This window comes from Ornithorhynchus anatinus, chromosome 5 (genome assembly GCF_004115215.2).
Source record: "Ornithorhynchus anatinus isolate Pmale09 chromosome 5, mOrnAna1.pri.v4, whole genome shotgun sequence".
Taxonomy (NCBI): Eukaryota; Metazoa; Chordata; class Mammalia; order Monotremata; family Ornithorhynchidae; genus Ornithorhynchus; species Ornithorhynchus anatinus.
The window spans coordinates 94,785,891-94,813,032 of NC_041732.1; the positions used below are offsets into that span (position 1 = coordinate 94,785,891).

At 49.2% G+C, this 27,142-nt stretch overlaps 1 protein-coding gene across 11 annotated transcripts in view; it reads left to right on the forward strand.

Annotated features, from left to right (window-relative positions):
* PPP4R1 (protein phosphatase 4 regulatory subunit 1) overlaps nucleotides 1–27,142 on the forward strand; it is a 128,990-nt gene that overhangs the window by 39,090 nt on the left and 62,758 nt on the right. For 6 of the 11 annotated variants that reach the window (XM_039912134.1, XM_029065818.2, XM_029065821.2 and 3 more), the window contains 2 exons: nucleotides 1,929–2,103; nucleotides 11,687–11,731. In XM_039912134.1, coding sequence (XP_039768068.1) covers nucleotides 2,064–2,103; nucleotides 11,687–11,731 — 85 coding nt within the window. In that variant the 5' untranslated portion in view covers nucleotides 1,929–2,063. Of the gene's footprint in view, nucleotides 1–1,928; nucleotides 2,104–11,284; nucleotides 11,385–11,686; nucleotides 11,732–27,142 lie in introns of those variants that run through there. The other 5 variants (XM_029065822.2, XM_029065827.2, XM_039912135.1 and 2 more) reach the window with 3 other exon arrangements.

Below are 27,142 nucleotides of genomic sequence, written 5' to 3' on the forward strand. Positions count from 1 at the left end.
TGCAAAGCACTGTTCTAAGCGCTCCTTGTGGGCAGAGATGGGTCTACCAACTCCATTCCATTGTATTCTCCAAAGTATTTAATGCAGTGCTCTGATTGATAGCTCATACTGTAATAGCTCATGCTATTCCTTCTATTTGTCTCCCCCACTAGACTGTAAACTCTCCTAGAGAAGGGATTAAGTATGCTAATTCTGTGGTACCCTCCCCAGCACTAAGTAGAGTGTTTTGCACAAAGTACTCAATAAATACTATTAATTGTACTACCCCCCCCATCTCTGAATAAAATGATACGATTTACTAAGTGCATTAGAGCCATTAAAGAGGTCTCGTTAAAAATTATTTTCCTTCAAAGCATTCAGTACGGAGTCAGAATGTCAAACTAAGAGAGCAGTTTCTTTGCCCTGGGGATTACGTAATTTTGGTTGTCTGTGGTCCTGAGAGATGGAGTTCATTCATTCATTCAACTGTATTAATGGAGCGCTTACTGTGTGCAGAGCACTGTACTAAGTGTTTGGGAGAGTACAGTACAACAATAAACAGACACATTCCCTGCCCACAATGAGCTTGCAGTCTAGATGGGGCGGGGAAAGGGGGATGACACACAGACATGAAGACAGATAAAATTACAGTTGCAGACAACCTTCCTTTTTGGGAGGGCAGACACTGTCTTTCCCTCCTCCCATACAATGATCCCAACACCAGGAGAGTTGAGGTGTACAGACAGGCAGTCACACTTAAGGTGAACGCACCACTCTGCCGTTCACCCCACACATCCTATCCGTTACCAAGACCTGCCGGTTTCACCTTTACAATATCGCCAAGATCCACCCTTTCCTCTCCACCCAAACGGCTACCTTACTGCTACGGGCTCTCGTAATATCCCGGCTGGATTATTATGTCAGCCTTCTCTCCGATCTCCCTTCCTCCTCTTGCACCCCGCTCCGGTCTATTCTTCACTCCGCTGCCCGGCTCATCTTCCCACAGAAACGATCTGGGCATGTCGCTCCCCTTCTTAAACACCTCCAGTGGTTGCCTGTCGACCTCCGCTCCAAACAAAAACTCCTCACTCTAGGCTTCGAGGCTCTCCATCACCTCGCCCCTTCCTACCTCTCCTCCCTTCTCTCTTTCCACCACCCACCCCGCACGCTCCGCTCCTCCGACGCCCACCTCCTCGCCGTCCCCCGGTCTCGCCCATCCCGCCGTCGACCCCCGGGCCACGTCCTCCCGCGGTCCCGGAACGCCCTCCCTCCTCACCTCCGCCAAACTGATTCTCTTCTCCTCTTCAAAACCCTACTTAAAACTCACCTCCCCCAAGAGGCCTTTCCAGACTGAGCTCCCCTTCTCCCTCTACTCCCTCTACCGCTCCCCCCTTCACCTCTCCACAATTTAACCCTCTTTTCCCATTTCCCTCTGCTCCTCCCCTTCTACCTTCCCCTCCCCTCAGCACTGTACTCGTCCGCTCAACTGTATATATTTTCATTACCCGATTTATTTTGTTAATGAGATGTACATCGCCTCGATTCTATTTAGTTGCCATTGTTTTTACGAGATGTTCTTCCCCTTGACTCTATTTATCGCCATCGTTCTCGTCTGCCCGTCTCCCCCATTAGACCGTAAGCCCGTCAAACGGCAGGGACCGTCTCTATCTGTTGCCGACTTGTTCATTCCAAGCGCTTAGTACAGTGCTCTGCACATAGTAAGCGCTCAATAAATATTATTGAATGAATGAATGAATGAATGCCCTGCTAACACTTAACCGCCCCCGGCAACGATCCCCAAATCCGACAGTCCATGGAGGCCTTGCGTGCCAGGGGTTGGAGGTCTAACGACTGCAGACTGGATAAAATTCCATTTTGAGTACGATGCCTGCCTTCCATGCTCCCTATCTGCATCTGTGACAACTCGATCTCATAACTCTGCTTTTCAGAGGGAGGCAAAAAGAAAAAAGAAAAGAAGGTAGACACACTGATAGTCATCCTGCTCGACTCCGGACACTAGACGCCCAAAAGCCATCACTGACGGTACCCAGCACGTCCCTTCTCCACCCGAGGAGGCTGAGGATATGCAGGATGACCCTGCAGACAACACTGTGGCCCAAGGAGGTTTGACCCATCTATAGAATTAAGGGCTCCAGGTTTTCTCCGTCTCGCAGTCATTCATTCAATAGTATTTATTGAGCGCTTACTATGTGCAGAGCACTGTACTAAGTGCTTGGAATGGACAAATCGGTAACAGATGAGACAGTCCCTGCCCTTTGACGGGCTTACAGTCTAAGGAAGCAGAGAAGCTGCGTGGTACAGTGGAAAGAGCGCGGGCTTGGGAGTCAGAGTTCATGGGTTCGAATCCCAGCTCCGCCACTTGCCAGCTGTGTGACTTTGGGCAAGTCACTTAACTTCTCTGTGCCTCAGTTACCTCATCTGTAAAATGGGGATTAAAATGATGAGCCCCACGTGGGACAACCTGATTACCTTGTATCCCCCAGCGCTTAGAACAGTGCTTTGCACATAGTAAGCGCTTAACAAATACCACCATTTTTAATCGGGGGAGAATAGTCTAATCGGGGGAGTCATGTCAGAGCCAGTTCCCTGCTCAGAGCCCCAGCCCCCATTTCCAGAACCAGCCTCGATACCAAAACCAGTAGCCCCCACCTCACTAGAGAAGCAGCGTGGCTCAGTGGAAAAAGCCTGGGCTTGGGAGTCAGAGATCATGGGTTCGAGTCCAGGCTCTGCCACTTGTCAGCTGTGTGACTGTGGGCAAGTCGCTTAACTTCTCTGTGCCTCAGATCCCTCATCTGTAAAATGGGGGTTAACTGTGAGCCTCACGTGGGACAACCCGATTACCCTGTAACTACCCCAGTGTTTAGAACAGTGCTCTGCACATAGTAAGCGCTTAACAAATGCCAACATTATTGTTCTGCCCTCAAAAGCTAACACCATTGCTCTCTCTCTAATAATTAATAATTGCGGTATTTGTTAAGCGCTTACTGTGTGCCAGGCACTGTACTAAGCACTGGGGTGGATACAAGCAAATCGGGTTGGACGCAGTCCCTGTCCCACGTGGGGCTCACAGCCTCGATCCCCATTTTCACTTAACTCACTGTTAAGTCCCTTAACTTCTCGGTGCCTCAGTTACCTCGTCTGTAAAATGGGGATTAAGACCGTGAGCCCCATGAGGGTCAACCTCATTACCTTGTATCCACCCCAGCGCTTAGAACAGTGCTTTGCAGACAGTAAGCGCTTAACAAATACCATAATAATAATAATAATTTTCCAGATGAGGTAACTGAGGCATAGAGAAGTGAAGGGATTTGCCCAGGGTCCCACAGTAGACACGGGATTAGAACCCATGACCTTCTGACTCCCCGGCCCGTGCTCTATCCGCTACGCCACACTGCTCCTGTCTCTTCCACACGCCAAGTCTTCCTTTTGTGTTGCAACTTGGTCCACAGTTCACTCTCTCAGTAGTGGGGCAAGTCCAGGAATTCATCCATTCGATCGTATTTATTGCGCGCCTACCGTGTGCAGAGCACTGACTGCGCCCCCACTGCGAGGAGTTGGTCCTCAAGGCCAGGGCGATGAGTTGAGCAGCATCGCCGATGAAGCCTCGGCATCGGGGAACAGCATATAAGTAATGTATGCGAAATTGCTTCCACCCAGAAGAACCCCAAGTGTAAACCCAGCAGGTCAGCGTTTCACTCTCCCTCGAAAGCAAAATCATGTTTCAAATTTCAAAGGCTCCAATAATAATAATGATGTTGGTATTTGTTAAGCGCTTAGTGTGTGCAGAGCACTGTTCTAAGCGCTGGGGGAGATACAGGGTAATCAGGTCGTCCCACGTGAGGCTCACAGTTAATCCCCATTTTACAGATGAGGGAACTGAGGCACGGAGAAGTTAAGTGACTTGCCTTAGGAAGCGACTAAGGGAAGCGTTCTAGTGCGGAGTTGGGGGAGAAATTGAGGCACTTGGGGCAAGGCCATTAAACCACAGATCTGGTCATGGAAGCAGCATGGCATAGTGGATAGAGCACAGGTCTGGGAGTCAGGAGGTCATGGGTTCTAATCCCGGCTCTGCCGCTTGTCTGCTGTGTGACCCCGGGCCAGTCACTTCACTTCTCTGTGCCTCAGTTACCTCATCTGTAAAATGGGGATGGAGACAGTGGTCTCCACACAGGACAGGGACTGCGTCCAACCTGATTCTCTTGTATCCACCTCAGGGCTTAGTACAGTGCCGGGCACAAAGTAACGACTTTAACAAATCACAATTATTATTATGGGAAGCAGCATGGACCTGGGTTCTTATCCTGGCTCTGCCAATTGGTTGCTAAGTGATCTGGGGCAAGTCATTTAACTTCTCTGGGCCTCAGTTACCTCATCTGTTAAATGGGGATTAAGACTGCGAGCCCCATGTGGGACAGGGACTGTGTCCAACCCCATTATCTTCTATCAACCCCAGTGCTTCGATTAGACTGTAAGCCCGTCAAAGGGCAGGGACTGTCTCTATCTGTTACCGATTTGGACATTCCAAGCGCTTAGTCCAGTGCTCCGCGCATAGTAAGCGCTCAATAAATACTATTGAATGAATGAATGCTTGGCACGCATTTAAGTGCTTGACAAATACCATAATTATTGATAAATACCATAATTATTATATTTGATTACATTTATTGAGTGCTTACTGTGTGCAGAGCACTGTACTAAGCGCTTGGGAGAGTCCAATAAAAAGGCAGATCCCCCATCCACGACAAGCTCACAGTCTTTAAGTGCTTAATAAATATAACAATAATGATAATGACATGTGTCAGATCCAGGCAGAACAGGTGGGATCCCGGCTCCGCCACTTTGCTGCGTGGCCTTGTTATCGCTTCTCTGTGCCTCAGTTCCCTCATCTGTAAAATGGGGATTAAGACTGTGAGCCCCATGAGGGACAGGGACTGTGTCCAACCCAACTTGTGGTACTTGCTTGAGAGAAGCAGCGTGGCTTAGTGGAAAGAGCCCGGGCCTGGGAGTAGGAGGTTGTGAGTTCTAATTCTGACTCTGCCACTTGTCAGCTGTGTGACTTTGGACAGGCCAGTCAACTTCTCAGTGCCTCAGTTACCTCATCTGAAAAATGGGGATTAAGAATGTGAGCCCCAAGTAGGACAACCTGATAACCTTGTAATAATAATAATTGTGGCATTTGTTAAGCGCTTCCTATATGCCAAGCACTGTTCTAAGTGCTGGATCTATCCCAGTGCTTACAACAGTGCTTGGCATATAGTAAGCACTTAATAAGTACCATTAATGTAATTGCAATTATTATCCCCCACACTGCTTAACAAAAATTACAATTATTATTCATTCATTCCATCGTATTTATTGAGTGCAGAGAAGTGTGGCCTAGTGGAAACAGCCCGGGCTTGGGAGTCAGAGGTCGTGGGTTCTAATCCCAGCTCCGCCACTTACCAGCGGGGTGACTTTGGGCAAGTCACTTCACTTCTCTGTCCCTCAGTTGCCTCATCTGTAAAATGGGGATTAAGACTGTGAGCCCCATGTGGGACAACGTGATTACCTTGTATATTCATTCATTCATTCATTCATTCATTCCATCGTATTTATTGCGTGCTTACTATGTGGAGAGCACTGTACTAAGCACTTGGAATGGGCAATTCGGCAACAGATAGAGACAATCCCTGCCCAGTAACGGGCTCACCGTCTAAATGGGGGAGACGGACAGCAAAGCAAAACAACAAAACAAGTAGTACCCCAGCGTTTAGAACAGTGGTTGGCACATAATAAGCGCTTAACACATTCCAGCATTACAGCGTAGCTCAGTGGAAAGAGCCCAGGCTGGGAAGTCGGAGGTCATGGGTTCTAATCCCGGATCCGCCGCTTGCCAGCTGTGTGACTTTGGGCAAGTCATTTCACTTCTCTGTGCCTCAGTTCCCTCATCTGTAAAATGGGGATGAAGACTGTGAGCCCCACGTGGGACAACCTGATCACCTTGCATCCCTCCAGCGCTTAGAAAAGTGCTTGGCACATAGTAAGTGCTTAACAAATACCACCATTATTATTACTGTACTAAGCGATTGGAAAGTACAATTCGGCAACAGTTAGAGACAATGCCTGCCCAACATCGGGCTCACAGTCTGGAAGCTGCATGGCTCAGTGGAAAGAGCCTGGGCTTCAGAGTCAGAGGTCATGGGTTCGACTCCCGGCTCTGCCACTCCGGCTAGACTACTGTGTCAGCCTTCTCTCTGACCTCCCTTCCTCCTCTCTCGCCCCGCTCCGGTCTATTCTTCACTCCGCTGCCCGGCTCATCTTCCTGCAGAAACGATCTGGGCATGTCACTCCCCTGCTTAAACAACTCCAGTGGTTGCCTATCGACCTCCGCTCCAAACAAAAACTCCTCACTCTAGGCTTCGAGGCTCTACATCACCTCGCCCCTTCCTACCTCTCCTCCCTTCTCTCTTTCTACCGCCCTCCTCCGCCGCCCACCTCCTCGCCGTCCCTCGGTCTCGCCCATCCCGCCGTCGACCCCCGGGCCGCGTCCTCCCGCGGTCCCGGAACGTCCTCCCTCCTCACCTCCGCCAAACTGATTCTCTTCCCCTCTTCAAAACCCTACTTAAAACTCACCTCCTCCAAGAGGCCTTCCCAGACTGAGCTCCCCTTTTCCCTCTGCTCCCTCTACCCCCCTTCACCTCTCCGCAGCTAAACCCCCTTTTTCCCCTTTTCCCTCTACTCCTCCCCCTCTCCCTTCCCATCCCCTCAGCACTGTACTCGCCCGCTTAACTGTATATATTTTCATTACCCGATTTATTTTGTTAATGAATTGTACATCGCCTCGATTCTATTTAGTTGCCATTGTTTTTACGAGATGTTCTTCCCCTCGACTCTATTTATTGCCATCATTCTCGTCTGTCCGTCTCCCCCGATTAGACCGTGAGCCCGTCAATGGGCAGGGACTGTCTCTATCTGTTGCCGACTTGTTCATCCCAAGCGCTTGGTACAGTGCTCTGCACATAGTAAGCGCTCAATAAATACTATTGAATGAATGAATGAATGAACTGTAGGCAAGTCACTTAACTTCGCTGTGCCTCAGTGACCTCATCTGTCAAATGGGGATTAACTGTGAGCCTCACATGGGACAACCTGATTACCCTGTATCTACCCCACTGCTTAGAACAGTGCTCTGCACATAGTTAGCGCTTAACAAATACCAACATTATTAGAAGCAGCATGGCTTAGTGGAAAGACCCCGGGCTTGGGAGTCAAAGGTCATGGGTTCTAATTCTGGCTCTGCCGCTTGTCAGCTGTGTGACTTGGGCCAAGTCACTTCACTTCTCTGTGCCTCAGTTCCCTCATCTGTAAAATGGGGATGAAGACTGTGAGCCCTATGTGGGACAACCTGATCACCTTGTATCCCCCCAGTGCTTAGAACAGTGCTTGGCACATAGTAAGTGCTTAATAAATGCCATCATTATTATTATTAGAACAGTGCTTGACACATAGTAAGCACTTAACAAACACCATTATTATTATTATTACTACTATACTAAGTGCTTGGAAAGTACAGTTCGGCAACAGGGACCATCCCTACCCAACAACGGGCTCACAGTCTAGAAGGGGACTAATAATACTGTGGTTTTTTATTGTTGTGTAAAATGGGTGGCGAATGCCCGTTTCTGGGGCCGGATGTTGGGTCGCGGAGTCCTCGGTGGGCCTCGGCCCTGCCCGGCCCCGCTGTCCGTCCAACCCCAAGCGATGCCAAGGTCGCCCACGAGGGCAACCGAGGAGGGCGGCCGGGGGCGTGGCTCAGTGGAAAGAGCCCGGGCTTGGCAGTCAAAGGTCATGGGTTCTAATCCCGGCTCCGCCGCTTGCCAGCTGTGTGACTTTGGGCAAGTCACTTCACTTCTCTGTGCCTCTGTTCCCTCATCTGTCAAATGGGGGTGAAGACTGCGAGCCCCACGTGGGACAACCTGATCACCCTGTATCCCCCCAGCCTTTAGAACGGTGCTTTGCCCGTAGTAAGCGCTTAAGAAATAGCACGATTTTTATTACTGTACTAAGTGCTTGGAAAGTACAATTCAGAGACAGGGACGATCCCTACCCAACAACAGGCTCACAGTCTAGAAGGGGACTAATAATGTTGGTATTTGTTAAGCGCTTACTATGTGCGGAGCACTGTTCTAAGCGCTGGGGTACATACAGGGTAATCAGGTTGTCCTGGGTGAGCCTCACAGTCTTAATCCCCATTTTACAAATGGGGTAACTGAGGCACAGAGAAGTTAAATGACTTGCCCACAGTCACACAGCTGACAAGCGGCAGATCCTGGATTCGAACCCAAGACCTCTGACTCCCAAGCCCAGGCTCTTTAATAATACTGTTATTATCGTTGTTAAAATGGGTGGCGAATGCCCGTTTCTGGGGCCTGATGTTGGGTCACGGGGTCCTCGGTGGGCCTCGGGCCTGCCCGGCCCCGCTGTCCGCCCCACCCCAAGCGATGCCAAGGTCGCCCACGTGGGCAACCGAGGAGGGCGGCCGGGGGCGAGAGAAGGCCGCAGGCCACAGACCACGGGCTACGAGGCAGGCCAAGGGACCGGACGGAGCGGGGTCGGGGAGCGATGGCCAACGGGCCGAACGGGCCCGGAGCCATGGGCGCGGCAAGGGTCGGGCCGCCGAGCGCTCCGCGGAGGGTGAGGGGCCGAGGGGGCGTGCGCCTGGGGGTCCGGCCCCCGCTCTGAGGGAAGGGGCGCCTCACGGGAGGCCTGAGGGAAGGGGCGCCCCCACGCCCGCCTGCCGGATGCTCGGCCCGTCCGAACATCCGTCCGTCCGTCTGTCCGACCTCCGTCAGGGAGGCGCGAGGGCCCAGGGCAGGGGCGCGCCAGCCAAGGTGGGACATGAGCCCGTCCGTCCAGCAGCCAAAGGGGCGCGAGCCAAGGCGTGGCACGAGCCCGTCCCTCCCAGTCAGGGGCGCCTGAGCCCGTCCATCCGTCAATAATTCATTCGATAGTATTTATTGAGAGCTTACTATGTGCAGAGCACTGTACTAAGCGCTTGGAACGGACAATTCCACAACAGATAGAGACCATCCCTGCCCATTGACGGGCTCACTGTCTAATCAGGGGAGACGGACAAAAACAAGACAATTTAATCACGATAAATAGAATCAAGGGGATGGACACCTGATGGACACCTCATGAACAAAATAGGGGAATGAAAATCTATACAAATGAGCACAGTGCTGAGGGGGAGAGGGGGAAGAGCAGAGGGAAAGGAGGCTTAGCTGAGGGGAGGTAAAGGGGGGGCAGAGAGGGAGCGGAGGGAAAAGGGGGGGAGCTCAGTCTGGGAAGGCCTCTTGGAGGAGGTGAGCTTTAAGTAGGGATTTGAAGAGGGGAAGAGAATGAGTTTGGCGGAGGTGAGGAGGGAGGGCGTTCCGGGACCGCGGGAGGACGTGGCCCGGGGGTCGACGGCGGGATGGGCGAGACCGAGGGACGGCGAGGAGGTGGGCGGCGGAGGAGCGGAGCGTGCGGGGTGGGTGGTGGAAAGAGAGAAGGGAAGAGAGGTAGGAGGGGGTGAGGTGATGGAGAGTTTTGAAGCCCAGAGTGAGAAGGTTTTGTTTCGTGCGGAGGTCGATAGGCAGTCAGGGGTGCGTGAGCTAGGCCGGGCGCGAGCCTGTCCATCCGTCAGTCAGGAGCGCGTGAACCGGGGTGGGGCAAGAGCCTGTCTGTCCGTCAATCTCGGTCCGGGGCAGGCGAGTCTGCCTGTCAATCAGTCAGAGGGGCGCAAGTCAGGGCGCGGCGCCAGCCCATCTGTCAATCAGTCTGTCAGTCAGTCATCCAGGGGCGCGCGAGCCAAGGCGGGGCGCCGGCCCGGACGGACGGACATCTGTCAATCAGTCGGTCGGGGGCGCGCGCCAGCCCATCCGTCTGTCAGTCAGCGGGGCGCGAGGCCGGGCGGGGCGGGGCGCGAGCCCGTCCGTCTGTCAATCAGTCGGTCGGGGCGCGCGAGCCTGGACGGCCGGCCCTCGGCCAGGGGGCGCGCGAGCCCGTCCATCCGTCCGTCAAGGGGGCGCGAGGCAGGGCGGGGCGCGAGGCAGGGCGGGGCGCGAGGCAGGGCGGGGCGCGAGGCAGGGCGGGGCGCGAGCCCCCCTGTCATTTGGTCAAGCAGGGGCGCGTGAGCTGGAGCGGGGCGGGAGCCGGCCGTCCGTCCGTCCGTCCGTCCATCTCAGTCGGGGGGCAGAGCCAAGGCGGGGCGCAGTCAGGGGGGCGCGAGCCCGGCCGGCGTTGACTCAGTCGGGGGGCGCGAGCCAGAGGCGGGGCGCCAGCCCATCTGTCCGCCCGTCAATCAGTCAGGGGCGCGCGAGCCCGTCCATCCGTCCGTCAGGGGGGCGCGAGGCAGGGCGGGGCGCCCGCCGTCCGTCAATCATTCAGTGGGGGGGGGGAGGGGGGGAGGGGGGCAGGGAGCCAAGGCGGGGCGCGAGCCCGGCCGTCCGGCCCTCAGTCAAGGAAGCGCGAGCCCGGCCGTCAGTCAGTCAGGGGCGCTTAAGCCCGTCCATCCGTCTGTCAAGGGGGCGCGAGCCAGGGCGGGGCGCCAGACCCTCTGTCCGTCCGTCAATCAGTCGGTGAGGGGCGCGCGCGCCGCGCCTCCTAGCGGGCCGTGGGGGGGGGGGGGGGGAAGGGGGGAGCGGCCGGGGGGGCAGCCCCCGCCCCGTCCCGCTCCCCTCCGGGCTCGGACCCGGGGAGGGTCACACAACCCCCCCGCCCCGCCCCAGCTCCCCTTCCGGGAGGCCAGAGAAAGAACGGCAGAGAGCGCGGCCCCGCCCGGCCTCGGCCGGGGGCCCGGACCCGCCTCCGCGCCCGCGCGCGCACCCGTCCGGCCTCCCCGCGCGCGCACACCAACACACACACGCCCGCCTGCGCGCGCGCTCCCGTCCCGCCCTCCCCCCCGCGCGCACACACAGACACGCCCACCTGCGCGCGCTCCCGTCCCGCCCTCCCCCCGCGCGCACACACAGACACGCCCGTCTGCGCGCGCTCCCGTCCCGCCCTCCCCCCGCGCGCACACACACACACACACACGCCCGCCTGCGCGCTCGCTCCCGTCCCGCCCACCCACCCCCCGCGCGCACACACACACACACACACACACACGCCCGCCTGCACGTGCGCGCTCCCGTCCCGCCCTCCCCCCCGCGCGCACGCACACGCCCGCCTGCGCGCGCGCTCCCTTACCGCCCCCCCCGCGTGCACCCAGACACGCCCGCCTGCGCGCGCGCTCCCGTCCCCCCGCGCGCGCACCCCCGCCCCCCACGCCCGCGCTTCCTCTCTCTCGTGCGCGCGGCGCCAATGTAGCCCCGGAGCCCAGGGACACGGAGGAGGAGGAGGGGGCGACCGCAAGATGGCGGGTATGTGCCCTCCCCCCCCCACCCCCACCCCATCCCATCCCCCCAGTCACCGTCCTTCCCCTCCTCCCCTCCCCCGCCCGGACGCCGGGGTCCTCTCCCTCCGGGCTCGTAGGCCGGGACCCGCGGGAAGGGGATGGGGAGGAGGAGGAGCAGGAGGAAGAGGAGCAGGGGGGCAGGGCTGGGGCGGAGAAGGAGCTGTGTCGGTCTCTGTCTCTGTCCCCGTCCCCGCGGGGGGCGCTGACCGTGTCCCTCTCTCTCCCCCCTCCTCCTCCTCCTCTCCCTCCTCCTCCTCCTCCTCACAGATATTTCCCTGCTCCAGGAGGACCTGCAGGAAGAGGTAGACGGATGTGAGTATTTCCCCGGGACGCCGGGGAGGGAATACATGGATTTATTCCCCGGCCTGTTTTTCGGAGGGTCGGGGGCTCGCACTTTGTCGAGCGAGGAGCGTCGGGTCCCCTTCCCAAAGGGGAGAGATCACCCCCGAGAGCGGGGGGGAAAAGGCCCGGCCCCGAAGGCGAGGGGTGGGGCCCATGCCCATGGGCCTCCTGCCTCAGTTCCCCTCCGCCGCCTGGGCTTGTCTGCCCTGAGAGCTCGGGAGAGGGGGATCCCACCCCCCCATGAAAGCGTGTGTTCGAGAGGAAGCGAAAAGGCCGAGCTCCCCAAGGGGTGGAAGCGCTGGGGCTAAAGGAGAAGGGGCTGCGGGGCCTAGAGGCCTGGGGGAGGGTGGCCTCCCAACGCCGGGGGGCAAGGCCAAGGTTTGGGGGAGTCGTGGGCTTTCACCCCCTTGGAAACGCTGGGGAGTCTGCGGCCTAAGGCCCCGGAGCGGGGAGAGAGAGGACAACGAGGGAGAGGTGAGAAAAATCGTCGGAAGGGCTGACAATGGCCTTCCTGGGGAAGGGCAGCCCCGCCGGCCTTCAGTCACTCCCTCAGTCGATCGTGTTTAATCATTCAATCGTATTTATTCCTTCAATAGTATCTTGATGGTGCGTTGCCTTCTATTTGTTTTGTTCTCTTTCGCCCTGCCCTCCGTCTCCCCCGTCGAGAGCCGGAGCCCGTCGCCGGGATTGTCTCTGTCTGCGGCCGAATTGGACATTCCAAGCGCGCGGTCCAGTGCTCTGCACATAGTAAGGGCTCAGTAAATACGATTGAATGAACGAACGTTGATCGAGCGCTTTCTGTGTGCGGAGCGCTGGACCGAGCGCTGGGAATGGACGGCTCGGCCACGGATAGGGTTGGTCGTTGAGGCCGCCGGCCCGTGGTTGGGCAGGGATTGTCTCTATCTGTGGCTGAATTGGACATTCCAAGCGCTTAGTACAGTGTTCTGCACGTAGCAATTACGATATTAATGAATGAATATTGATTGAGCGCTTTCTATGTGCAGAACACTGGACCGAGCCCATGGAATGGACAATTCGGCCATGGGTAGAGTTGGTCGTTTAGGCCGCGAGCCCGTGGTTGGGCAGGGATTGTCTCTATCTGCGGCCGAATTGGACATTCCAAGTGCTTAGTACAGTGTTCTGCCCGTAGCAATTATGATATTAATAAATAAATATTGATTGAGCGCTTTCTATGTGCAGAGCACTGGACCGAGCCCTTGGAATGGACAGTTCGGCCACGGATACTGTTGGTCGTTTAGGCCGCGAGCCTGTGGTTGGGCAAGGATTGTCTCTATCTGCGGCCGAATTGGACATTCCAAGCGCTTAGTCCAGTGCTCTGCGCATAGTAAGCGCTCAGTAAATACGACTGAATGAATGAGGGAAGGGTTGGTCCAATGCCCCCCAGTCGAGGAGTGGAAGTCTGAGTGGCGCAGGCCCAAGTGCTCCATACTTTGACCCATCGGTATGGTTGTGGTCTGGAGAGAGAGTTTTTAAATAGGATTCCCAAGCGCTTTTCCACAAATGAAACTGGACCTAAAAGTTCTTGTGTAAAGTTGTCGTAGAATAGTTTGCGTTTAAGGGAACGAAGGGAACGGGGTAAAAGAAAACAATGAAGGGAAAATCCCAAGCGCAGTCTTGTAGGGAGCAGCCCCCACCCCCCAGTTCACTTTTAAACAATACTATGTTTCTGAAACAACCAGGTTTAAGTATTTATACTTAAATTAAAATAACCCATTTTTAGTTTTTGAAAGCATCCGCGTACTCGTTGCAACTTTTAGGATTTATTAGCTCGATAACCTCTATCTGATCTGAATTGTCTCGTGTCTAGCATGGTGCTTGGCACACAGTAAGCATCTAAATACCACCGAGAAACACCTACCTTCTAAAAACCTGAACATAAATCTATGTTCAAATCTAGAAAAATTGGAGTCTGCCGAATAGTCAGTTCAGTAGTCATATTTAGCTGCGGCTAAATTTAGTTGGAGGCCCAAGTTTTTTGGCGCGTGGTTTCTGCTCTCTGGGTAGGGGCCTGAGTACTTGACAGCCATGGTGGCCAAGAACTCCAGGAAGAGGATTAACTTAGTGATGCCTCCTGTTGCTTGCAGGGGAGGGAGTGGGATGTGAGGAAAGTGTGCTGAGAGTCATCTCAGGCCAATAAAACATGGAGATATGTGTCTGACCTGATTATCTTGTATCTTCCCCAGCAATTGGAACAGTTAATAATAATGTTGGTATTTGTTAAGCGCCTACTATGTGCCGAGCACTGTCCTAAGCACTGGAGTAGATACAGGGTAATCGGGTTGTCCCACGTGAGGCTCACAGTCTTAATCCCTATTTTACAGATGAGGGAACTGAGGCCCAGAGAAGTGAAGCGACTTGCCCACAGTCACACAACTGACAAGTGGCAGAGCCGGGATTCGAACCTGTGACCTCTGACTCCCAAACCCGAGCTCTTTCCGCTGAGCCACGCTGCTTCACAATAATAATGAGAATAATTCTAGTACTTGTTAAGGGCTTACTACGTGCCCAAGCACTGTTCTAAGCACTGGGGTAGGTACAAGTTAATCGGATTGGACACAGTCCTTTTCCCACTCAAACCTCATTTTACGGATGAGGGAACTGAGGCCTAGAGAAACGATTTACCCGAGGTCACCTAGCCGAGACGTGGTGGAGCCTGAATTAGAACCCAAGTCCTTCTGACTCCCAGGCCTGTGCTCTATCCACTAGTAAGCACTGGACAGATACCATTATTAGTATTATTGAGTAGAGCTGGGTTATGGTGTCAGTGAGGAAATGGGGTTATTGGGAACAAGTTGGCCTTTTAGCGAGGTGCCTGCCAGTAGTCATGTGGTTACAACTCGGGGTTAGCTCCTTCTCCGCCTATAGCCCAGCCTCTCCACCCCTTGGGGTCACAGGCCCAAGGTAGACCGACTGCCGCCTGTTTGGATCTGGCCCTATTCCCGGGACCGAACCAAGAAGCCAAATGTACTCCTGTTGCCTGGGGAGAGGCTCCCAGCTGGCCAGATTCCAGTTCCCTTCCTGGCTGCGTTTCCTGAAGTGGGAATCCAAACCTGGAGCAAGGGGGAGAAAGAAGTTTATAGTTACCCAGGAAGGACTGCACCTGTGTTCATTGGAGGAAAAGGGAGAGTAAAAGGGGCATTGTTGGCAAACACAGTAGAGAAGTACCAAAAAAAAAAAAAGAAATAGACCACAGGAGTTGCCCTAGGCTTCTAGTTGTTTTTCAAGCAGGAAAAGGTGGGTTGTCTTGAGTTGCAGCTCAGTTGTGTGGGGGGAGGGAAAAATCTAACAATGTATTCTTGGATCTTGTAGGAACTTGGCTTTGTTCAGGCTTTTTTTTTTTTTACCTAAAGGAAATTGCAAACATGTGAAAATGGGGAATATAGTTTAACTTAAGGTTACTTAGAGGTTATGAACGTAAATATGACTTTTAATGTGAAATTGTAAGTGTTAAGCTGGGCATTGTTAAATTAGCACAGGAAGTTAGGAGTTTAATGTAGAAAGTATATATTCAATTTAAAATTGGTCTTGTCCGTTTTACGACATAAAATCAGAGGTCTTGGGCTGCAGGTATGATGCACAGCTCTGGAATCAATCAGTGGTATCGAGTGCTGTCAGTGAGCAGAGCACTGTGTTGTTTGGTAGGGTACAGTACAACAGTGGTAAACACTTTCATTGCCCACCAGGAGCTTACAGTTTAGATGGGGAGACAGCATTAAAATAAATTAAGAGTATGTACATCAATGATGTGGATGGGATGAAAATTGCATGCTTAAAAGGGTACATATCCAAGTTCATAGTGCAGAAGGGAGAGGGAGTAGGTGAAATGAGGGCTTAGATGGGGAAGGTCTCTTGGAGAAGATGTGATTTTAGTAAGGCCTTGAAGGTTGGGAGAGTTCAAGAGGCAGGACGTGGGTAAGGGTTTGGTGGCTAAGGGGAAATCAGTGAGGTAAGGTAGGAAGAGACAAGCTGACTGCTTTAAAGCTGATGGTGAGGAGTTTCTGTTTCATCAATCAATCATTGAGCACTTAGCCTGTGCAGAGCACTGTACTAAACACTTGGAAGAGTACCCTATAAACAGGGTCGGTAGACATGTTCCTTGCCCACAACGAGCTTACAGTCTAGAGGGGGAGACAGAAGTTAATATAAATAATTTACAGATATGTTATGAAGTGCTGTGGGGCTGAGGCGGGGTGAATAAAGAGTGCAACTCCTAGTGTAAGGGCGGTGCAGAAGGGACTGGGAGAAGAGGAAATGACGGTCTAGTCAGGGAAGACTTATCGGAGGAGATGAACTTTTAATAAGGCTTTGGAGAGAGATGAAGAGGGAGGTTGTTCCAGGCCAGAGGCAGGACTTGGGGAGATGGATGAGATCAAGGTATAGAGAGTACTTTGACATTAGAGGAACGAAGTATGTGGGCTGAGTTGTAGGAGAGTAGCGAGATGAGGTAGGAGAGGGCAAGACGACTGAGTGCTTTAAAGCCTCTGTTTGAGATGGAGGTGGATGGGCAACCACTGAAGGTTCTTGAAGAATAGGGAGATGCAGGCCGAACAATGTTTAAGAAAAATGATTGACTTCAGAATTATATAAAAATACAACCCTCCAATTTTCAGTCTTCGTTTTTTAGGATGCCAGAAGATAGTATGAGTAGATGTTCATTGGGATCTTTTGCATTTAAGCTAACTAATAGGTAGATCGGTTTTCTTAAAGCCACAGAAATTCAGATTTATATCTTCATTTTTAGAGCAGCTGGAGATTGGTGATAGCACTGATCACTTAAATTCTCCCAGGAATCTTGTGTGTGATGTTGATGTATGGGGTTTTTTTTTCCATAATTTGGGTGTGTCTGATACCATTTGTGTCAAAGAAAGGTGACAAATTAACTCTTGCTACACGCTTTAACAATTAGAAGCATCTCACCGAAGATTTATTGCAAGCAGTTTTAAACTATGATTTGGAATAGCCTTGAAAATGACAGAGCCAGGGACAGAGTGAAGAAATACCCACCAAGAAGGATTCAAGGGCTTCATAACATGCAGTTTAACTTCTGAAAGATTTAATCAGAGCTATGAATTCTGTGAAACATCTCTGCTCGCTGCATTTCTAAGGGGCAAACTAGAGTAAAGGTTTATTTCTGACTGTGCACCGAGAACTATCACATTTTGGGATCCATATCTGAAAGCAGGAACCCACATGAAGAAGAGAGTAGAGAAGGCATAGGGGCATTTTTAGGGGTGGTAATGGAACCAGGAATTTTTTTTTTTTTTGCAAGCTTTCTCTTCTCCTACTCCTTCCTTTTCCCTCCCTCCCTTCTCCCCCTGAACAAAGCTGCCATTTTACCATCTTGGTTCCAGTGTGTTCTATCAAGGTCAGGAGAATCTTGTTCAAAGCAAGTTTACCCAACTGTTTTAAACAAAAAGTAGTTGATAGTCTTTCCATTTTCTTGAGGAATGCAGGAATATATTTAATAGATCCGTTTTTATGTGCTTGTAGATTTATTTCCTCCCTTCCCTGCCTAGGCATATGACAAGTTTAAGTATAAAGGAGGAAACTTTGGCTCTCTACGGTGATTAACAAAAGGCTCAGTTAACTGGGAGTTGTTCCTGCTTGCAGAGCAATAGGAAACAGATCTTCAGAAAGTGGGAGAGGCTGATTTTTTTCTGTTACTTCTGTGAGAGAAGTAGAGCACAGGCAACTCTAAAACCGAGGGGACAAGAGAAATAACCAAAAAGAGAAGAGTGAGCACAATCCATGCCCACGTGGAAATATATCTCCTGCGAGACTATAGAAGAAAAATAGATTGGGAGACACTGAAGTATATATACAGATACGTGAAGTGCATATGAAGATGTCCATTTTAAGTAATAGATGTTTTAAAATTATTTTCTAAAATACAGTTCTTTCAGAATAGGTTTTCAAAAGCTCAATTTTTTCCTAACTCTCCGCTTCCTGCCAATTGACTCATAACACAGTTCAATGTTTGACTCATGTAGCAGTTTCTTGTTAGTAGTCTAAAGTTAGTGTTACATGAGGTAAGCCTGGTGTTGGCAGGGATCGTCTCTCTCTATTGCTGAACTGTACTTTCCAAGCACTTAGTACAGTGCTCTGCACACAGTAAGTGCTCAATAAATATGATTGATTGAGTGAATGAATGAAGTAGTACTGTATAATTGTAAAATCCTGAGAGGCAAGAGTTGAAGATATGAGAACTCATCTCAGTTACTCAGTTCAGTATAGAGTTTCTCCAAGGGTTTTGTCCCTACTTAAATTCTTAAATTGAGAGGTATTGCCTACATATCACCTAGCCAGGGCCGGGATTTATTTTAGAAAATAGGTTAATATTAATGTCCATTAGATTCTGAAAATAAAAAGGAATGCCTTTCTTCCCGTGTCTTCCCTTATCCTCTCCAGTTATTAGAACCGTAATTATTAGTATTGCAGTGTTTGTAAGTACTTACTGTGTGAAACTTCTTTGCTAAAGCACTGGGGTAGATACAAGATAATCAGATCAGTCTTACATGAGTTTCACAATCCAAGAGATAGGGAGAGCAAGTATCTTATCCCCATTTTACAATTGAGGAAACTGAGACCCAAAGAGGTTGTGACATGCCAAAGTTGCCACACCAGGTCAGTGACAGGGTTGGGACTAGAATCTGGGTCTCCTGAGCCTGGTTCCATGCTCTTTCTACTCCTTTTTTTTTTATCAGTCAGTAGTATTTATTGAGCACTTACTGTGTGGGGGCACTGAACTAAATGCTTGGGAAAGTAGACTAGAGTGGAGTTGCTAGGTATGATCCCTGCCCTCAAGGAGCTTACAGTCTATAGGACTTTCCCATTCCCCAGAGAAGACCTTCATCTCCCTTCATCTCTCAGCTAATATGGATGGAATCCATTTCCATAACCATCCTATCACCATAAACCTATAGTTATCACTCGCCCGGAGCCTCACAGCACTGAAGTGCATATCCCTAATTCATTTGTTTATATTAACACCTGCCTGTCCCTGTCTCCCCTCCCATCCTGCCAGCAAAAAGACTGTAAGCTCCTTGTGGTCAGGGAATGTGCCTACCAATTCTGTTGTTCTTTACTCTCCCAAGTGTTGTTATACCATAATACTAATAATTATGGTTCTCCTAATAACTGAAGAGCATAAGGGAAGACACAGGGGAAGAAAGCATTCCTTTTTATTTTCAGGATTTTAAGGACATTAGTATTAATCTATTTTCTAAACTACATCCCTGCCCTGGCTAGGTGATATATCTGCAATAACTTTCAATTTAAGAGTTTAAGTAGGGAGAAACCCCATACTGAACTGAGTAACTGAGGTAAGTTCTCAAATCTTCAACCCTTGCCTCTCAGTATTTAGCAAGTGCTTAGCACAGTAAGTGCTCAATAATTACTACTGTTTGATTATTATTGATCTTAGCTTTGTCTGTTCAGGTGTCCAGAAATTCCAAGATTGTTCAAGATGTGACATCTTAGGAAAACTAAACCCTGCTTTCAAGTTTAGTCTCCTGAGCCTAGTGAAATCTCAAAGTGCACTTATTGGATCTCTGAACTGTGCCTGTCATTAGCTAATCCCTAGCTTCATCTTGTCTCCAATCTCCTCTCCCCAGTTCTCAGATTGGGAACCTCATGTGGAGGAGGGACTTTGTCCAATTTGATTATTTTTTAATCTATCTCAGTGATTATTAGCACAGTCCTTGGCACATAGCCCTTAATTAAATACTTAGACTGTGAGCCTCATGCCATCATCATTATTATTATTAATAATAGTAACAATGAAATAATAATACAGTTTACCTCATTTCTACATTTTTGGAGTTAGAATTTCCAGGAACCATGTATTGGCATCTTCCTCCTTGCTCTTGTCTCCCTTCCCACTCTCCAAGAACATCCTGTAATTTTTTGTCTGTTGTCTCTTCCTTGAATCAGTTCCTCAACAGAACTCCTTGGCTGCCTAGAATGCTTTCTTACTAAGAAAGGAAATTTTATTTCTCAGTAATTTCTAACGATCTGCATTAATTATTGCAGATATCATTTTGCGTAACTGATTAGATAGGGAATAAATGACTAGGAAGAGCAAACAGATTACGGTAGAACCCCTTCTCTTATTCAGTTACGGAATGCCTGGGCTGGATCCTACATAGGCGAAGCAGCATGGTGTAGTGGATAGAGTACGGGTTTGGGAGTCAGAAGGTCATGGGCTCCGCCACTCGTCTGCTGTGTGACCTTGGGCAAGTAACTTCAATTCTCTGTGCCTCAGTTACATCGTCTGTAAAATGGGGGTTGAGACTGTGAGCCCCATGGGACAGGGACTGTGTCCAACCCGATTTGCTTGTAACTACCCCAGTACTGAGTACAGTATCTGGCACATAGTCAGTCCTCAAGAAATATCATAATACAATAATAATAATTGTTATTATTACTAACAGCACCTGCAGTTAAAAAAATAAAATTAATTTAGGTCATGAAACGTGTGCAAGCTTATTTTCACAATGCAAGGCACTTGCTTAACATCTCTACCAGCAAAAGAAGTTCTACCTCCAAATAGCTGTACCGGAGCAAGTGACTGAAGTTTTGAGTTCCTTTTGGAGATTAAAGTTGTGTGCCATTTACAAGTGCAGCATAGTAGAATGTTGAGGGTTTGTGGCCCTTGTGTTCTGTCCTCGGGTAGCTCTGAACGCGCGTTCCAGTATATGAAAGAGGAAGGAGCTGAGTTGGATGCCTTAAGGAGCTCTGATTTCTTCCAGAAGCCCTGTGCTGCTAAGGGAAATCCTGGGTCTGATTATAATTTTGGAAGTTCAAAAGGATGTATGGATGGAATCACGCTATTAAGTTCCCTGAAGGCAAGGATTGTCTGTACCAAATATATTGTACTCTCCCAAGCACTTAGTTCAGGCTTTGTGAACAGTAAGTGCTCAGTAAATACCATTGATTTCTGATATTTGTAAAGGCCTTACTATGTACCAGACACTGTCCTAAGACCTGAGGCAGATAAAAGATGACTGAGTTGGACACGGTCCCTGTCCCACTCAGGGCTCACGGTCTTAATCCCCATTTTACAGATGAAGTGACCGAGGCTCAGAGAAGTTAAACGATTATATATCCAAGATCATAGAGCAGGTATGTGGTGGAGCCGGAATTAGAACCCAGGGCTTCTGACTCCCAGGCCTGTGCTCTTTCCACTAGCTGCACGGCTTCCGTTTCATCAGCTCTTCCCATTTGCCCCATGAAGAAGCAATAAGATAAAGCAATAATGTTTATTTAGTGCCTACTGTGTGGAGACCACTTTGGGGAGTATTAAGCACTTTCTAAATAAATAAAAATGGTGGTATTTATTAAGCGCTTACTATGTGCAAACCACTGTTCTAAGCGCTGGAGGATGCAAGGTAATCAGGTTGTCCCACGTGGGGCTCACAGTTTTAATCCCCATTTTACAGATGAGGTAACTGAGGCACAGAGAAGTTAAGTGACTTGCCCAAAGTCACACAGCTGGCAAGTGCTAAGCACTGCAGTAGGCACTGGGGTAGATACAATACAGTCAGATCAGACACAGATCCCTATCCCCCATGGAGCTCACAATCTAAATGGGGTGGTGGGGGGGGGGGGACGGGACCGGATACCTTATCCTCATTTTTACAGATGAGGAACTGGAGGCAAAGAGAAGTTGTGACTTGTCCAGGGTCGCACAGGAGGCAAGTACAGGCAAGCAGCCCAAATTAAAACCCTGGTCCTCTAACTCCCAGGCCTGTGCTCTTTCTACTACACCAGGCTATTAATCCTTGCCACCAAAGAGCTTACAGCCTTATTGGGAAGGCAGACACTAAAATAAATAAAAAAGTATGTGCACACAGTGCTCCTCTGGAGAGGGGAGGGAAGGATAAGTAACCAAGTGCTTAAGAGGGGAAAGTTTTATTTTTTTGATCTGTTAAGGGGGTAGAACAACCCCTGTATTATTGGAGCAAGAGGATGTGCAGAAGAGTCTTAGGCTCCAACTTCCTAATCAGCCTATACAGATGTTTCCATCTTTTCAAAGTAGGTTTTTTTTTCATCCCTAAGTTTAGGGTCTTGCATTTGTGTTTATTGAGCTGGTTTTTGACAGGTCTATTGAACCACTTTTTTCAAAGGATTCTTTAAGAAACTAGGGAGAAAATATTTTCCAGCCAACTAAAAGAGCATAAAATGCTAGGAAACTAACCAATATAGCTTAGTGAAGAGGAAACCATATGAAGGGTAATTGCCTCCTCTCATAGACCACCGAGAAGGGGGAGCAATTATTCATTCATTCAGTAGTATTTATTGAGCGCTTACTTTGTGCAGAGTACTGTAATAAGTGCTTGGAATGTACAATTCAGCAACTCATAGAGGCAGTCCCTGCCCAACAATTTGAGACTTGAGGTTTGTGGTTCTTCCCTGTGGGATACCCTGATTGACCAGCTGATTATCACTCAATCATATTTATTGAGCGCATACCGTGTGCAGAATATAGAGAATACCATACAGCAGAATTAGCAGACATGTTCCCTGCCCATAATGAGCTTACAGTCTAAAGGGGAAGACATTAAGTTAAGTATGGATTGGGTTATTTTACTGTTATGCAGGGAAAAGTTGGCTTATGAATCTCACCCAGGAGGAAGTCAACAGTGGATTGGTACTCTACAGAGTTTGGTTCCCAGCCAGGGTCCATTCAACACCTTTATTGATGACCTTAATGAAGGAATATTAACCAAGGTAATCAGATTTACAAATGATACTAAATTGGACTGGGTTGCCAACACATTGGGAGATGGGGGAAGGCATTTCAAAGTAGCCTATAAAAATTGGCTAATAAATCCTACAAAAGCAGGGTGAAATGTATTTGGTATAAGTCCTGGGTAATATTCAATTTAAGACAGCAATAAGTACAGGAAGAGGAAAGACTAACCCAAGTAGAGCTGTGAAAAGTCTGGGAGAAAGACCAAGCAGAGTGAGTCAAAAAATATAATGTCTTTATTTAAAAGGGAAAAAAAAAGTGTAGGAAGCTGTTACTAAGAGAATGGATGTGCGAGATTAGGGAAGTAATCTTACACCCTCCATTAGTTATATCATTTGAAGTACTATATCCACTCTTGTTTACCATATTTTTAAAACAAACTGAGTTTTAAGTGATTGATATGTACTGTTGATAGAAGTGCCCTGCGCTCTGCACATAGTAAGCGCTCAATAAATACTATTGAATGAATGAATGAATGAAATAGTAAAATATGACTAAAAACTTGGTACATTACTTTCTTCTAACTCCTAGAACTAATGTAAGTTGTTTAGCCTTGACAGGAGAAGAAAAGTCAGTCAACATTTATCGATCAGTTACTGTGTGAAGAGCACTGTCCTTGGAAAAGTACAGTGCAATGAATAGACAGGATATGGGGGGGAATAGGCACTAAAATAAATGACAGAAGAAAGTAATAGAGGATAAAGACATATACGTAAGTGCTAGGGGTGTGTTGTATGTGTACGGGGGGTTGGTTGGGGCATCAGAGATGTCGGGAGGGAGTTAAAAGTGTGGAAGAGTTGTTGAGGACAAAGGGCGGGGGAGTCAGTGAGGGAGGACCACTACTGATGCAAAGTTGAAGACAGGGTAGAGACAAACCAAGGCGAGATAAATGTGAACGGAGAGATGTTGGCCTGATGCCTAGATTTCCACAGTACTGCTGCATTGAGCTCAGGAGTGGAGGAACCATATTCTGTAGAGTGGAAGCGCCTTATGGGAAGGGATCATGACTGCCAATTCTATTGTATCGTTCTTTCTCAAGGAGTTAGTTCAGTGCTCTGAAAACAGCGTCTGCTCAAATAGAATTGATTGGAGGTGATCGAGGGCTGGGTGTTGGTGGTTTAAAATTGACAGAGGGATAAAGGGAAGCTGGGAAACGAGGGAGCCGAATTCAGCATAGTTGGTGGAGTTGGTGGCATAAATATATTCATCAAGAGAATAATATACTGATATGGACATCAGTCAGTCTACGATATTTATTGAACTTTACTAGTGAGCAGAGCACCGTAACGCTTGGGAGAGTACACTACAGCAGAGTTGGTAGGCCCTCAAGGAGCTTACAGTCTAGAGTGAGGAGATGGACGTTAAATTATGGATATGTACACGGGCTGTGGGGCCGAGAGTGGGGTGAAAATCGAGTGCTTTAAAGGGTACAGAGCTAAGTGCAGCGGCGATGCAGAAGGGAGACAGAACAGGGGAAAAGAGGGCTTAGCTGGGGAAGGCCTCTTGGAGGAGATGTGATTTTGATAAGGCCTTGGAAGGTGGGAATGTGGGGAGAGTGGTGATATATTGTAATGGAGGAGGGAGTTCTGGACAAGCAGTTGGCGGGTGGGGGAAAAGCGAGATTGAGATAATAATAATAATGTTGGTATTTGTTAAGCGCTTACTATGTGCCGAGCACTGTTCTAAGCGCTGGGGTAGACATAGGGGAATCAGGTTGTCCCACGTGGGGCTCACAGTCTTAATCCCCATTTTACAAATGAGGGAACTGAGGCACAGAGAAGTTAAGTGACTTGCCCACAGTCACACAGCCGACAAGTGGCAGAGCTGGGATTCGAACTCATGAGCCCTGACTCCAAAGTCCGTGCTCTTTCCACTGAGCCACGCTGCAGTGAATAGGTTAGTATTAGCGGAACAGACTGTACAGGCTGCGTTGTAGGAGGAAATCAATGAAGTAAGGTGAGGGAGGGAAACCTGATGGAGTGCTTTAAAGCCAGTGATAAGGAGTTTTTGTTTGTTATGAAGATGGATGGGTTACCATGAGAGGTTCTTGAACAGTGGGGAAACATGGACTGAATGATTTTTTTAGAAATTGATCCAACCAACTGAATGAAGTAAAGACTGGAGTGGGAATGGCAGGGAGATCAGTGAGAAGGTTGATGCAGTAGTCAAGGCGGGCTATGATAAGTGCCTGGATCAGCATAGTAGTAGCTTGGATGGGGAGGGAGGAACAGATCTTAGCGATGTCATTAAGGTAGAACTGACAGGATTTGGTGACTGAATGTGCAGGTTGAATGAGAGATAAATTGTGGATAATGCCAAGGCTTGTGAGACATGTATATATCTTCATTACCCTATTTATTTTGTTAATGAGATGTACATCACCCTGATTCTATTTATTTGCTACTGTTTTAATGAGATGTTCTTCCCCTCGATTCTATTTATTGCCATTGTTCTTGTCTGTCCTTCTCCCCCGATTAGACTGTAAGCCCGTCAAAGGGCAGGGACTGTCTCTATCTGTTACCGATTTGTACATTCCAAGCGCTTAGTACAGTGCTCTGCACATAGTAAGAGCTCAGTAAATACTGTTGAATGAATGAGACATGGAGGATAGTGGTGTTGCGTACAGTGATGGGAAAAATGGGAGGAGGACAGCTCTGGGTGGGAAGATGAGTAGTTTTGATGAAGAAATGAGGGACACTGAATAGGAACTTCAGTGGGTCATCATGGTCTGGGGTAAATGGAGGGAATCTAGAGATTTGGAGATCTGTGGAGGAAGGAACCGTTTAGCAGGAAGAATGAATGTGAAAAAGAAGGTAGGTTAGATGGTTGCAGGCGGAAAGTGCAACTTCAGACTTGATGAGCTTAGAAGCAGCAGAAGTGGTCATGAACTGTGGTGTTGGTCTAGTCGGCAGTGTAGGGGCCAGGAGCAGGTTGACTCCTCTTCCTTTCCTGACTGAGTCTGGAGAGTGGAAGAAAGGGAGGCCAGGTGGGGGGAAGTGGTCTTCTCCTGAGTAAGCCAGGTCTTGGTGATGCCAAGGAGGTGGCTTTGCTCTTTTAGGAGAGGTCAGAGATGGAGAGTTTACCCATAAGGGAGGTGGTTCCACAGGGTGAATATTGCCTGGAGGGGTTAGAGCAGGAGACTAAAGGAATAATGGAGTGCATAACTGCCTTCAAAGACTTTGAAGAGTTTTTTGGGGGGTTTTTTAGGAAGGATCAGTTATTTCCTCCATACACTGAGAAGCAAGAGGCAGTTCATTTATAGGAGGTATTTTAGTTGAATATAAGAACTTTTTGGGCATCAGAATGATAAAACACTGGGAAGAGCTAACTGGGAAGCTCTGTGTCTACCAACTCTCTTGTACTTTCCCAAGCACTTAGTACAGTGCTCTGCACACAGTAAGTGCTCAGTAAACACCATTAATGTGATTAGCTTGTGGAATGACCATCTTGATGATCTTTAATAACAAAAGGCTAGTCAAATATCCATTTTGAATAATTGTCATTTGCCTCTTTGGAGGCAGGAGCTGAGCAAAGGTGATTTCCTATCCCTTTCCAACTTTATTGGTTTATCCTCTGAACCTCCGTGAATATCCAAATTTCCTTCTTTAACTCAAAGCCTGCCTGTCTTTGGCAACAGTAGAAAAGACAGAGTGAGAAAGTAGGGGGGAAGAGTACTGATTGGAAATACTATGAATCCTGGATTAATGGGGTCTGACTGGAAGAAACATTTCTGCATCTTCAGTTCTCTCTTCTAGGTCATTGATCATACTGGTCCAAGAATCGATTTTGGAAGAAATAGACTAAATAATTCCCCTCCAGGTCAGCACTGAGATATTTGTGATCACCATTTGAGTTTGATTCACTAGAAATAGTATAGTATTAGATCAGGGTTTTTCAACTTGTAGCCCATGGCCACCAGTACTAGTAAAGGTTTTAATATTGAGTGAGGGTACCTCCTGTACTCCTGACGTACTTTGGCTTTTGCCCGATATCCCACCTTCCTTCTGGTCTTGTCAGCCTCCTACACTTTGCCTAACTCTGAGCATCCTTTCTGTGCATATTTTGTTGTTATTGATACATTTGGACCCTATTCTAAAAATACCTCCTGGGATGTGGCACCGTCAGGAGCAGGTATCCAACACCCCCCCACACACACACTATTTTGGTTTCTGTTAGGCTCTTACTTTGTGTCAAATACTGTTCTAAAGTGAAAGTCAATTAGATCAGACACAGTCCTTGTGCCACATAGGGCTCACAGTTTAAGAAGGAAAGATAACATTTTACAGTTGAGGATACTGAGGTACAGAGAAGTTAAGTGACTTGCCCAAGGTCACACAGCAAGCAGTTGACAGAGCCAGGATTAGGACCCAGGTCCTCTGACGCCCCGGCCCGTGCTCTTTCCAATGGGCCATGCTGCTTCTCAGCCTTTGGATTGCTTTGCATTTTTTAAGGTCTAGGTAAAGGTGGATGAGCAGGGGTCTTTGGGAGCTGCCTTTTTTAAAAAAAGGAAATATGGCATTTATTAAGCACTTACGACGTTCCAGGTTCCGTTCTAAGCGCTGGGATAGATCCAAGGTAATCAAGTTGGACAAAGTTGTTTGGAAGGT